At 39.6% G+C, this 13,883-nt stretch overlaps 4 protein-coding genes and 1 non-coding gene across 5 annotated transcripts; 4 read left to right on the top strand and 1 right to left on the bottom strand.

Moving 5' to 3' along the window:
* The first annotated feature begins 1,395 nt into the window (after positions 1–1,395).
* On the top strand, positions 1,396–4,470 carry LOC124068688 (NFKB activating protein). Its single transcript, XM_046407102.1, has 8 exons — positions 1,396–2,072; positions 2,215–2,295; positions 2,474–2,538; positions 2,627–2,722; positions 2,814–2,856; positions 3,136–3,333; positions 3,684–3,833; positions 4,018–4,470. The coding sequence occupies exons 1-8, from the start codon at positions 1,594–1,596 to the stop codon at positions 4,190–4,192; spliced, it is 1,287 nt and encodes a 428-aa protein (XP_046263058.1). The 5' UTR covers positions 1,396–1,593; the 3' UTR covers positions 4,193–4,470.
* Positions 4,471–4,919: 449 nt separating this feature from the next.
* On the bottom strand, positions 4,920–6,012 carry ndufa1 (NADH:ubiquinone oxidoreductase subunit A1). Its single transcript, XM_046407106.1, has 3 exons — positions 5,767–6,012; positions 5,542–5,631; positions 4,920–5,086 (listed from the first exon to the last, which is right to left on the bottom strand). Exons 1-3 carry the CDS (start codon positions 5,866–5,868, stop codon positions 5,066–5,068), a joined length of 213 nt encoding a protein of 70 aa, XP_046263062.1. The 5' UTR covers positions 5,869–6,012; the 3' UTR covers positions 4,920–5,065.
* Positions 6,013–6,471: 459 nt separating this feature from the next.
* Positions 6,472–10,084, top strand: upf3b (UPF3B regulator of nonsense mediated mRNA decay). Its single transcript, XM_046407096.1, has 10 exons — positions 6,472–6,730; positions 6,993–7,099; positions 7,193–7,299; positions 7,389–7,487; positions 7,709–7,819; positions 7,937–7,980; positions 8,079–8,267; positions 8,352–8,509; positions 8,600–8,924; positions 9,011–10,084. Exons 1-10 carry the CDS (start codon positions 6,620–6,622, stop codon positions 9,149–9,151), a joined length of 1,392 nt encoding a protein of 463 aa, XP_046263052.1. The 5' UTR covers positions 6,472–6,619; the 3' UTR covers positions 9,152–10,084.
* Positions 10,085–10,774: 690 nt separating this feature from the next.
* On the top strand, positions 10,775–13,826 carry rpl39 (ribosomal protein L39). The gene is made up of 3 exons (XM_046407108.1): positions 10,775–10,921; positions 11,254–11,357; positions 13,604–13,826. The coding sequence occupies exons 1-3, from the start codon at positions 10,919–10,921 to the stop codon at positions 13,650–13,652; spliced, it is 156 nt and encodes a 51-aa protein (XP_046263064.1). The 5' UTR covers positions 10,775–10,918; the 3' UTR covers positions 13,653–13,826.
* Positions 12,313–12,447, top strand: LOC124068756. The gene has a single exon (XR_006844971.1). It is a non-coding gene; the product is annotated as a small nucleolar RNA SNORA69 (small nucleolar RNA).
* Positions 13,827–13,883: the final 57 nt, after the last annotated feature.

Here is a 13,883-nt window from a genome sequence, read left to right as displayed (position 1 = left end):
ATCGGACACGACTTCCCTCTCCTCTCCACCGTACAAATCATATTGCCCGGCGTGTTTAGCAGTGTAATACCGCTTCGTAATCACATAATTCGGTAAATTCATTTATACATTTAGTCCCAGTTGTTTTCCTATTTAGTACCTTTTTTATTTTTATTTTATTGTTTCATGCTTTTTTCAGTGTAGAGAAGAAGCTTCAGACTTACATATGTTTATTACATGTGTCACATGCTTCTTTGCACCACTAATTCTGGGTACTCACTCTTTACAGAATACAGATTTCATAGCATTTTGTTCCATCCAAGTCTTTGTGCTTTTGTCTGCAGTTTGTACAATATTAACTAATGAAAGAAATGCTGAAACAGATTTGAAACTGAAACTTTACCACCTATCAAAGTGTTGTATTTATCCTGAAATATGTGTCCAGTTACCATCCCTCTCTTTTTGCTTATAGTCACAGTTTGTCCATAGAAAGCATATCAAGTTGTTCAGCATTATTGAAGTCTGCGGCGAAAAACATAGTTTGAATCCCCACATTTGGCTTTGCCTGTTATTTGTCTTTTAATTTTAAGTTTATGTAGACAGCACCATATCTCAGATGTTTGATGTGGTGTTAAGCCCTGCTACGTATTTTATAGTTCACATTTATTGCAGAATTGTTAGCCACTCAAATGAATAAAGATGTCTTCAAAAACTAAATGTGGTCAAGGCCAATGAAGCAGCCCAGCCCAGCCGAGGGTCCAAGTGCATTAAGTGCAAGTACATTCTTTAGTATACTGAATAGCAAACAAGCTCAAAGGTATTGGCTTTCTTAGTTCAATATCAAAACCTAACCCTCAACTATATACTTAGTTTTTTTCCTGGGCTTAGTAATTTCATATTCCCTTTTCTTGTTTTGCTCTTGAACATGTGCATCTGTTTGCATTGGCAATTATTGATTCACTGAAGTCTGAAATACTGAGCCAGCCACACTGATAATAACATTACAAAAAATTTTTAGACAGTAAACAGTGAAAAATGTATTTAAATAAAAAAAACAATCGGAAAATGTTAAAAAAAAATACCCTAGGTCTACTTTCACATACATTATATAAAGGTATATATTATTTTATATACATATATTATTATTATATAGACATGTATTATGTGCATAGTCCACCTGACACAGTGAATGGAATTGGTGACGTTATGCGAATAAGTAAGTGGTATTTTCCGAAATGTATTAAATAAAATAAAATAAAATAGTCAGCAATTACCATTAACAGTAAATATAGATTCTGACTATTTAACTAAAAAAAATCTTTCAGCATCTGATCGTTTGGTTATTTATTTGTTTATTTATTTACAAACAAGCATTTCTTAATACAAGTGCAGGCGGAACTAACTGTTACATGGGCAGGAAGACCGGTGTGTGTTTGGGAACGGACGTGGTAGGACTTCCTGTTTGGACGGTTTGATGTGGTTGTAACTGCGTATTACTGAAAAAAATGGCTAACCTGAGTGCGAACGCAAGTTAATCTTTAATATCCGAAATACCAACTTCTTATCTTTATCGTATCTTGTAGTTTTTGTGTGAGTGTAAAGCGGTCAGTAGGTATGCCACTGTCGGATCGCTCAAGCTCTGACGGCAGCGAGGAGCCTCGGAGTCCTCGGGCCCGGAGACCCAGGACTCGTTCCCGCAGCCGAAGTCGCAACCGCAACGGTAGCCGCGAACGGAGCCTGTCTCCGTATAGCTTTGGGCCCAAACTTCCGAAGCCGCGGAACAGGGAGAGGGAACGCGAGGAGCGGGAGCGCCGATTCAGAGAGGCGAGAAACCTTAGACGCATTCGTATAGGAAGCCCCCACCGGAGCCGATCCAGATCCCGATCCAGATCCAGGTCCCGGTCCCGATCCAGATCCAGAGAACGTCACAACAACACCAACAACAGTCACAGTCACAACCACAACCATAACCATAACCACTGGTCCGAGCAGCGGGAGGCTTCTGGAAAACACGGGAACTTCAAAGATGAGTACTATTACGAGCAGCAGAGGGATGATGCTCAAAGACAGAGACAAGAAGCTTTTATTGCCAGGTAACGAATGAAAGAACGAGAATGACAGATAACGATTATTATAACGATTAACGATTATCTACATTACTGTATGTGTTTCAGCATTATAATAGCCACTCACTTGATGAGGCTGCTGCATGATTTGCATGTCTTTCTATCACAGGCGTCTGCAGGAGAGGGAGAGGATCGGTGAATTAGGTTGTCCGGAAGTTTGGGGATATTCGCCAAGAGTGAAAGAGCCAGAGTAAGCCAAAAATCTCTCATACACAGAAACAAATTTATTGTATGCCGTTGTTTCTGAGAAGCACCACAGGTTTTTTTTTTTTCCTCCAGTACTGCACTTACAAAGGATGATTGACATCTCACCACTTTGTTTGTATGGCTGCAGAAAGCATGAATGTCTTTCTTTTGTGTCCGACCAGCTCTGATGAATTCACACCAGTGGAAGAAGATGAGAAGAACAGCAGTTCAGAATCGAGCTCAGAAGGTACAGCCCACCGTGTTCGAACATGAATAAATTACATTGGTATTGTAGGCTGTTTGAATTTACAAGGCATCCTGTCTGTCATTTACAGAAGAGAAAAAGAAGAAGAAGAAAAAGAAGAAGAAATCCAAGAAGAGAAAGAACAAAAAGCACTCAGAGGACAGCGAACCAGAATCTGATTCAGACGGTAGGAGACTCACAGATACATTCATTTAAGAAAGCTCAACGTGTCAACTCAGGGTTTTTTCAGCTCAACCCATCATTTGTTTATCTTTCAGAAGAAGAAATAAAGAAGAAGAAGAAGAAAAGGAAGAGCAAAAAGTAAGTGCTAATTTGCACTATCAATGTAAATTCACCTCTTACTTGTACAATACCTGTATATACCTGCACATAAACTTTATTTTATATTCTGGAAATACTCTTATTTATATTTTTATTATTGCTCCTTGGCCTTTAGACTTCTAATCTTGGTTGGAGCAACTGTATCAACCCAATGTCCCCCAGGAATCAATAAAGTATTTCTGATTCTGATTCGGCTGAAAAAAAAATCACACAGAAAAGGTCATGTTGATCAACCAAACATGGGGCGTTTCCCAACAGGTCTAAGAAGTCCAAGAAGAAGAAGGCAAAGAAGAGCCGTAAGGAGTCCAGCAGCTCCAGCAGTGAAGAGTCTGAGGAGGAAGAGGAGGAGGAGGATCCCAGTGGGGTGATGTGGGTGGAGAAAACCTGCATGGATGAACACACGGTCGGCCCTGAAGCTCCTCTGACTCACATGTCCCAGGAGGACAAACCTTTGGAGTGAGTTGTTTGATGCTAGCAACTTCACTGTTAGCACGATAACGTGGATCTCAAAGCGCTGCTGTACAGCCTCAAGAACTGGCTAGCAAAGCTCATAAATTCGGTTGTTTCAGCTTCTTAAACGTGAATATTATAGAAAACAAGACTTTTACTTTGGCTTATGGGAACTTCTTATGTCCATTTTTCAGGATTTCTGACATGTCACAGGGCAAACAAAGCAATCTGCAGGATAATAATAGTAATAATAATAATGAACATGATCTTTTGTTTTACTGAACTCTTCTACATTTTTGACTGGGAAGTAAATGTTACTTGCTTGTTTAATAAGTGCATCTTTTGTCCTCTTCTAGTTTTGGTCATGCACTGCTGCCAGGTGAAGGTGCTGCGATGGCGGAGTATGTCAAAGCAGGCAAACGTATCCCCAGAAGAGGTGAAATCGGTCTGACCAGTGATGAGATTGCAAACTTCGAAAAGTCTGGCTACGTGATGAGTGGCAGCAGGTAGCGTTTTGTTTACCACTCTGATACAATTTGCACTGCAGTCATTCAGTAATGTACAGTACTGTCTGACCAATCTGTCAGATGATCTGATCTTGGTTTAAAGTTAAAGTCAGGATAGCAGCACAATGAGATGCCCTTTACATCATTGGTGCGATACTGACGAATTTAAAATGTGACCCTGCAGACATCGTCGTATGGAGGCTGTGCGTCTGAGAAAGGAAAACCAGATCTACAGTGCCGATGAGAAGAGAGCTCTGGCATCCTTCAACCAGGAGGAAAGGAGGAAGAGAGAGAGCAAGATTCTCTCTAGCTTCAGGGAGATGGTGTACAGGAAGACCAAAGGCAAGGAGGAGAAGTGAATGCGTCGTTTCTACAGTTTTCTGTTTTACCCTTTACTGTTTTGTTTTGTGATTTGAGATTGATGAGGATATTAAGGTTTCTGGAAATATACAGTGTGCAAAGAGGATTTCAATAGAAGTGTGTAAATGAGTGCAAAATGCTCAGATGTATCATAGTCTCCATGCCGTTTACTCACAGGAACCAGTCTTTCCTTTAATTGTTCGTTGCTAATTTTCTCCTGTACATTTTTACTAGTAATTCTGGTCAGAACGGTAAATAAATTTTCATTATAAACACAGCTTGTGGTGATCACATTTCTTTTCACTATTCCTATTTTAAGAATCATTTTGAGACCTCCCGTGTGTGTGAGTGATAAGTTACAAAGCTTCGTATAAGAATTCTCCTAAATAATTAACAAATGATCAAAATAGTTGATTAACTTTCTCTCAATAAGCTAACCGATTTACTGTTTCAGGTTTTGACTTGGCTGTGAAGAGGCCTTTAAAGCAGAGGATAGATGATTTAAGATGAATCACAAATATATAATAATCATTATTCAAGGCAATCTCAAGTCTCACTACAGATCTCACCTCAAGTAAGGAAAAGCAACAAACATCTAAATGGAGACTCCACAACATAAATTCATGTATAGTTTGTTTCTTTTTTTTTGTTTTTTAAATCAGAAAATCAATCTCTCATCTGCTGCTTTTGAAATTCAGAATATAAGCCAAGAAGCATCCAAAGACATCCAGCATGGAACATTTTATTTGAGAACAAGGACAACTGCCTTAAAGACTGAAAAAAAACCCCAAACTAACACTGAATGTTAAATATAATCTTGTGATGTACAACAACGAACTTTCTTCTGATGTGGGTCCTCATATTCCTTGTCATCAGTGAATGTTCTCAAGTCCCTGTTGGGGAGAAAGAAGAGACAATCGTAACTCCAGCCTAGTCTGATTAATTTTACACGTTTGCCTGGCACTAGTTTGTGTATGTTGTGATGTGCAAATCCTGTTGGAATTATCACATGTCAATGTCATTAACAAGACATCTGAATTACCTTTCATAATGTAATGTAAGTATGTTTTTACATCCAGTGTGTGCGCATGCGTGTTGCCATGTTTCACATATCTTGTAAGTCGTTTCTGAAAATATGCACACGACCACATCTGTTTTGTTAACGAACACGATTTGTAAATTAAAAGCACAGACAATACCAATGTTAGCCGGTAGACCCCAACATGGCGGGAGAATATAAAAAATGTATTTTAAAAATACAAGGAAATTATGTTTCCTTAAAACATGTGCACAAGTAAAGCATATATGGTTTCTTGCAGGAGATTTTGTTACTGTACTATACACTCACCTTAGACTCATAACTCTTTCCTGTTCCTGACACTCGCCTGTCTCTGTCCACAAGATACCACTGCCACGGAACCCGAGCGATTCTCTTTTCCTGCACGGAAAACGAGAAGCTTTAATCAAGTAGTTTACAGTTCAAACATATTAACACGCATCATGTTTCAAGATTTAGCTGCCTTATGCTCGTTAGCATAGTCAGAGCTACATTAGCAATAAGCATCTTTCTCACCTTTCCTCCGTTGGTGAACTTGTGGATCTGTGCGGTAGCGACGCCCGGAATAATCAGACACACGGTCATGATGGCGAAGCCGGGCAAAATTTCATACCACATGATAACAGACTTTATCTGTCAGGCGACAAAGAGCAACTTTGATGACAACCAAGTTGCCCTAAGATTAACCTCGACAGTTTATTTTGCTAACAAGCTAGCAAAATGTCTACCGTCCTATGACCTATGTTCCGTAAGCGGAAAAAGAAAAATACCTTCCGCCAGAGTTTTTCAAAGGAAAAGCGACTGCTCTAGTGCTCATAGACCTCTAAATTACTATACCGTCAAACGTATGTAGACATTCTGATGAATAATTTCCGTTGCAATATTTTTGTAATTTTAAATATTTTGTAATTTGCTCCCTCAGTTAAAAATACACATGACACACACAGTGACACATGCTAAATTAACTGCTTAAAAATACTAACTTAAAGGTGCAAGCTTTTATTTTTGAAAGGCATCAGAAAAAGGAAGTTTTATTTTTTATTTTTAGTATTTTTTATTAAATTATTTCATTTTCTTTAACGAAACAAACAAAGACAAAGAAAGTAGAATTTCACTCGAATTGCCAACCTGAAAAAAGATAATACTTAAACTACATCTAATCATAATTTCAAATTCGCGGTGCCCGATTGTTTCCACCTACAGCGCCCCCTCCTGTGACAACGCTCAACTGCAGGCCCAACCGTCAGAGAGGAAGTTAAGGTAAGCGCTAGTTCGTTTGCTACTAGCCGGCTAACTTGCTAGAAAAAAAAGTAAACAAGTCTGTGGGATGAGTTGGAGTTTTACCACGGGATGAAATAGCTTTTCAAGTATGAAGGAAGATAAAGAAAACACTCGTCCGAAGGAGAAAAAGGTGGAAATAAAGTGTGAAGATGCAGAAAAGGCGGAAAAGCCCAAGGAAAAGAAAGAGGCCATGACAAAGGTAAAACTTGCTAGCTACGTTAGCTACGGTTGCTATAAGTTGTCAAGTAATAGTTTCATGAAACGACGGCATGTTTTTACCAGCAGTGTTTTGTTAAATATAACATGCACATCCAACGTTGTAATTCGTATATTAAGATGTAAACCAGGGAAGCTGTCACATTATTAGTCCCAACAATTAGCAATATTATGCAGTTGTTTTTAAACTCTCCCAGCTATGAGGTCTTAAACTCTCAATAACGTTGTCGATAAATTTCTTTTAGATTGTGATCAGACGATTACCACCAAGTCTGACCAAGGAGGAGCTGGAGGAGCAATTGCAACCTCTCCCAGAGGTGGACTACCTGGAGTTTTTCTCCAACGACACCAGGTGAATTGATATAAAGACATTTTATCATATAAAAATGCTACCAGTGACTGTCGTTTAATCGTTTAACCTAATATGAATATCCTGTCCATTCAGCCTTTACCCTCACCTCTTCGCAAGGGCTTATTTAAATTTTAAAAATCAAGAGGATATAGTTCTCTTCAGAGATCGATTTGATGGATATGTATTCATCGACAACAGAGGTATGAAGAAGAAACATTTACAGCCAAATAGACCAACTTTTTTTTTTTCTCCGAGTTAAAGAGATGAAAAGAGATTTGTTTTTAAACAGGACAGGAATATCCAGCTGTTGTGGAGTTTGCACCTTTTCAGAAGACTGCAAAGAAAAGAAGTAAGAAAAAGGATGCAAAATCTGGAACAATTGTTGAAGGTATGTCCTTGTTTAAGTTATGCCGCACAGTAAACTACCAGTGTAATCTGTGTGTTTCCATTTGCTTCTAAAAATAGTCACCGTAAATGAAATAGCCTGCATTAATACTAGTGGTTGTCCTTGTAAGTATTGTATTGTATTGTAACTAGTGTAGTTTTAAAATACTTGGCACTATGTAAAGCTTCAGTGAAGCAGCAATATGTCTGCATATTTTCTTTCAGATCCTGAATACAAGAAATTCCTTGAAAATTACAATGGAGATGAAGAAAAGTTGGCATCAACACCTGAGACTCTGCTGGAAGAGCTTGAGGCAAAATCAAAAGAGCTTGTAGGTAGGTGAAGTTTACCTTGTATTTACAATCACCTGAAACAACATTGTCTATATTTTCAAACAGACACATGGATATAGTTCAGTTAAATTCAAACATTTTTTTTTTCCTCGCTTCAAGCTAAAAAAACAACCCCTCTGCTGGACTTCCTGAAGAATAAACAGGTAAATAAGTACTGTGGCACAACAGTGAGGTGTTCTAGCTTTGGATGCTAAGTTGCATGGTGAAGGCTGGTCTCACATCTCGTTTAAATGCTGTTTAGAGAATCAGGGAGGAAAAGAAAGAAGAGAGAAGAAGGAGGGAGCTGGAACGCAAACGTCTGCGTGATGAGGAGCGTCGTAAGTGGAGGGAGGAGGAGAGAAGGAAGCGCAAAGAGGCAGAGAAGTTAAAGAGGCTTGAGAAACCTCTGGACAAAGAAAAGGACCATGTTAAAGAAGAACCAAAAATTAAGGTGCGTGCTGCAGTAGGCTGAACCAGTTTTCAAAAGTGTGCATTTACCAACTTCTCTTTAATGTCTTTACTTTCAACTGTATAGCTCCTGAAGAAACCAGACCGAAGTGAAGATGCTGATTTTGAGAAGCCCAAGGAAAAAGCCAAGAAACCAGAGAAGCCAAATAAAGAGGACAGATCCATGGGGAGTGCTGATCATAAGAGGCGTCAGAACATTGAAAATAAGGAGGATCGAGGAAGGAAGTTAGTAACTTTAGTCTTATTGTTTTGTTTTGTTTTTTGAAAATGCATTGCTGGTGTTGTACTTAGACAGGTTTTGTGCTTTACACATAGAATGGACGATCAAGGCCGGAAGGAGTTCAGGGAGCGTGAGGCAGATCGAGAGCGCGACCGAGAGCGGGAGAAGGAGCGGCGGCAGAAAGAGAAGGAGCGCATCAAGCGACAGGACGAAGATCGACGGAGGAGAAGAGAACGGCATGATGGAGAGAACTCGTGCAGGAAGCATCAGGAGGAAGAGGTTAGAAAAGAAAAAGAGCGTGCCTTGGAAAAGAAAAAGAATGAAAACACTGGAGACTCCTCTCAGTCTGAGAGGCCTGAGAAGCCTGCCAAAGACAACAAGAAGGAAGAGAGTGGTAAAAAAGAGCGGCTGCGAAACAAGGTAATCAACCCAGCCTATTGAATCGTCAAGTCATTTCTTGCTAGCATTTTTCAGTGTTTCTAAGTGAAGTTGTTTCTTTGCATCAGGACCGGCCTGCTATTCAGCTGTACCAGCCGGGGGCCAGAAGCCGCAATCGAGTTGTGGGAGGAGGAGGGGCTGAATCCAACTCTGCCAACAGGAAGCCGGATACCGAGACAGAGAAAGTGGCTGACAAAGTAGATGATTGAGCATATTTCTACTTACACCATTTTAAGTTTGGTGAACAGAGAGGAGACAGGCCTGTGAGGCTCAGATCAGTGATGTGGCACCTCAGGGTGACGATCATTGCAGTTCAAGCAGGGCTGCATCCAGGTCTCCCAGTCTCAGAGGCAGAGACATGATTGTGGAGCCTCTTAGTGCCTGAATGTGACCCTCTTAAGTTTTATTTGTTAGGAAAGGTACGAGTAACCTTTGGAAAGAGTTTGACTGTAGGGCACATTAGAGGAAGCTTAAGTTTTCTTGGACCATATGAACTCAAAGTGACCTTATTTCAACATTGTTTGTTCCTGTGATATAAAGTGTTGTTCACACTGCAAACACTGGCTTTAAACATGTTCATCCATATCATGGTGTAAAGGTATAAATTGACTTACCCGTAACTCAATACGTCAACTTTGCCAAGCTCATCGATATTGTTTCCACACTGTCTTGAGTAAGATTTCTGTTGTAGCATTTCCATTTTCAGTTTGAAGTGTGCACTTGAAATTTGCATATTATGCTGCCTGGGGGAGGCAGACAGTCCAAATGTATGTGCAGAGCTTGCATTCAAACTTTTCATAGTCTGTAAGTCCATAGTAGTTGTAGCCTTACAGGCACAGCACGTGCTCAAGGTCATAGTCTGTACTTAACTGGTGAGACCATGTGCTATGTTTTTACACTCATGCAGTGACTGCGGAGAAATAGCCATTTCTGACCAGACTGTTGTGTGACAGTTATGTCTGCATGCAGAGTTTCAATCAGATTAATCAACCTGTGGCCTTCCCCCTTTTCTAATCTGAAATTCTCCATAAATGTTTATGTGTGGTGTACTAAAGCGAATGCAGCATGAGAACACATCACTGCTGGTGATTCTGACACACAGTAGCCACACTGACTGGAAATAAATGAGGTTTCTGCTTAAATGTCTCTTTTTTTCATCTTTGGCAAAGCAAAAATCCCTGATGGTTTCAGTAATAAATGTTGATGTTAATAGCTTTTTTTGAAGTTAGGGGGTTTTCATAACACTTTAGTAATGAAGTCTTGTCCACCTCTTCCTAGATGTCTGTGCTGGTTTGATCAGATCTATTGATTGACAAGTTATGGCTGAGTTTGTTAATTATGAATATGTATCATTTGAGCACAAGTCCTCTACTAGACATGCCCACAGAATTGCCTTATAATACACACCTTTCTTTAGTTGTTATTGCACTTGAGCCCTGCGTATTCCCCAACAAATTTGCAATTAATATAATTATCTAAACTAACCGATTTGTAGTAAACAATGAGCTCTTGGGGTGCTTTTTATATCTCGGTGTGTGAAATGATATAGCTGCTGGAATATTGTTGAGTTGTCTCTTTATCTTAGCAGATTTTCAGATGTTTTTGTGTAATTTTTATCTGCAATTAACTAGTAACTAAAGCTGTTAGATAAATGTGGTGGAGTAAACAGAGGAACATTTCTGTGTGAAATATGCAGACGTAAACTATAAAGTAGCAACAAATAAAAATACTCACATAAAGTACACATACCTAAGAATTGTATTTAAGTCCTTAACATTATGTTGCATGTAATTTTCCTCACGAATGAAGGATCCCAAAGGCTGTGGAAACACAAGCTCAAAATCGTGCGATGGATGTAAAATAAAAAGCTCCACGTGGTGTCGCTGTGCCAGTGGACGTTTATTGGATAAAAGTGTAACGTCACTTCCTTCTCTCTCTTCGACCGCCGCCATAGTCGGGAAAGGACTGTGGACAAAATGGTAAATACAAAATCTTAAAACATCCTTGTCTACAGGCCCCGTAAATCTATTCCAACACATTAAGTAAATAATAAATATGTTAGTGGTACCTCATGAATCGCCATGTTGTTTAAAAGGACAGGATGTGTGGATATTAAAGCTTCTCAATGATGCTAACCTGTTCCTACTCTGTGGTGCTACGCATGTTAACTTCCTTGACAGAGTTAGCCGCTAGCTTGTTCACATTTACTTAGTGAAAGCCTAAGGAGAAATTGGTTTGAGCACACGGACTGGCAGCATTAGACTGAAACGTTTGCTGACATGGTGTAAATGATGCGTTTTGTTGTTCCCAGTCGTCCCACAAGACTTTCAGGATCAAGCGCTTCCTAGCCAAGAAGCAGAAACAGAACAGGCCAATTCCTCAGTGGATCAGAATGAAGACTGGCAACAAGATCAGGTGAGCTTGCTGCATGTTTTCTGTAATGTGCATCATTAGAAAATGAGGCTGCCGTGTAGTGAAAGCATACTGCGTATACATTTGGACCCATATTACTGAGTTAAAAGTCAATATCGAGTAGCAGTAATGCAGTCCTGTTTGCACGCGTTTGCTTGTGTCTGAAGTACACCTAGCTTACACTAATGCGCTCATCTCAGTCGACCAACTAAATTTAATGTTCATTTATAAGTAGATGGTCACAGCCATTACATTGAGAGGACATGGCTCAGAACAGATAACAAATTTATATCTCAATCTAAACATAATTTTGTGCACCACACAAGTCTGGGCTCTGTGTCATGTTTTATATTTATAAATCCAGTCACTTCAGCTCCCAAGTGCGTCGTATATGTAATACCACAACTCTGCAATAAATCATAGTTTCATGAAGGTAATAATGTTCTGTTTCTGTTGAGACAGAGGAATTGATTTATCTTTGTGGTCATTTCTAGATGTTCAGTTTGTTTCATTTAATTGTACTTTGCCATACTGAATTTGTATAACAGAGTAGACCAAGTATTGGAAACACAATAGTATAATGTCATATAATTCAATGGCGACTCAAACTACAGCCCTCCATTATAATTATAAAGGAGAAAGCTAGCTATTAAAATTCACAAAGGTGGAAATAATTGCATGCTTGTTAGGTAGGCTGTATATACAGGGAACTGCTGGTGTATTTGGCTTGCACTTAAAGTTCCTTGATAAATGGCAGTAGTGAAAGCAGAAATGGCCTGAATAATTTAGAGGATGGCTAATATGTATGTTTGAGAGAGCCTGGTGTTTGCTGTAATAGTTTAAAAATTGCGCTTCAGTACTGCATTTCATTGCTGAGCTGTCTCTCAGTTGTCTACCTTATCGCTAAGTGCAGAGATGCAGAACAGACTGACTAATGCAGGGAAAAGGCAAAACATGTAAAGCAGGTCTGCAATTGCAGCACTTCATTACAGTAAAGTGCTGTCATTAAGCCTGCTGAGAGCATCTTTATGCTATAGAGCTTGTACTCCTCATCACTGTGCTGGTGATGAGGACGCTCTGTAGCTGAACATCACGCTGTTCGTCCAAATGGCTGATCTTTCATCTGATGGGCTTCAGAGGGGGATTCAAAAGTAGATTTTGCATCATTTAAAATGACTGTAAAAGAACGTAATTATTGAAGTGGCCTCTGAAATCAGAGCAGCACCAACAGTAGTTACATTGTTTTAACCAAACCCTTGAACCTGCCCTTCATTGAATTGTTAGTTATTTAAATGAGGACTGGTATCAGTAGTGTTTAGGCAAGGGATGGATGTTTTAAGTAACTTATGTGATTATGCAAAAATCTAACATGAGAATCCAAATCCAAAGTGAATACAAGCAGGTGGTGGTTAGAATAATAACACATCTTAAACACCACTGTCAGTAGTAATGGCTACCCTGCCAGCACAGTGCTTTCCTCATCCATCTTCTTCAGTCTTATAGTTGTCGTTTGCCACAGTGTGAGTTTGTACTTGGACTCAACGAACCCCATCAGCTTATGGAGCTTTGTCTTTCCACAAAGCTTACCAGAAGCACGTTTCCAGTCCCAGTTTTTATATTGAGCTGACTAATTATCTCTGCCCCTTCTGACATCGCAGCAGCAAGTGCTAATACTGCTAGCTAAGAGGCTGCTATTGTTCCATGAAAGAATAAAAGCAAAACTGCTAAAACTTGTTCTTTTAAAAATTGATTTTCAATCTCGCGTAGTAAGAAGTGCATTCATCAATAGCACCCTGACTTTTTTTTAAAATATATATATATTTGTTTGATCGCTATCAGTGATTTCCACTGAATTGAGATTTGAGTAGATTATGGGGATGATGGTGACAAGATGAAGGGTCAGACCACAGCTTGCAAACTGCAGCTCATGATGCAGAGCAACTTTATCGCTTCAAATGTTAAGACAAGCTTGGCTACTCAACTGTCTTTTCAGTTCAGCGGGCACAATGTCAGAATAATTTCATTCCTCTTTTGCTTAAGTGAAAAGTAACCCTTCCTTCTTAATACTGCATGTATTACTTTGTGTCCCATAAATAAATGTTAGTAAATAAGAGATAAGCTGCTTGTGCGCAACACCACTTCAGTTTATAAAATTAAAGCTGTTACTTTTTCCTTTCCGCTCAGTGTTGGGTTTTGTCATCCTGAAAAATCTAATTGTTCACTCCTGACGTGCTCGTTTCTTATTTCAGGTACAACTCCAAGAGGAGACACTGGAGGAGGACCAAGCTCGGCCTGTAAACACGAGGGTCCATGGATCCCAGCGTCCCTCCTTCACAACATCTGCCAGGATTTCCATCTGCTGGGCCTGACTGCGTGGAGGGAGCCGTGTTATCCGGAGCAGTTGATATTTTGTACAGATACTCTGGTTACTCTGGTTTTGTTTGACAATAAAAGATCTGTGATCAAACTTGACATGACGACGTACGGCTTTCTTTTTCCTGCCCAGTGGTAATATCCATTTAGGCCGAG

Source organism: Scatophagus argus, chromosome 12, assembly GCF_020382885.2.
Source record: "Scatophagus argus isolate fScaArg1 chromosome 12, fScaArg1.pri, whole genome shotgun sequence".
Classification (NCBI taxonomy): Eukaryota; Metazoa; Chordata; class Actinopteri; family Scatophagidae; genus Scatophagus; species Scatophagus argus.
The sequence above is the reverse complement of the archived record's forward strand: the minus strand, read 5'-3'. Positions and strand labels throughout refer to the sequence as shown.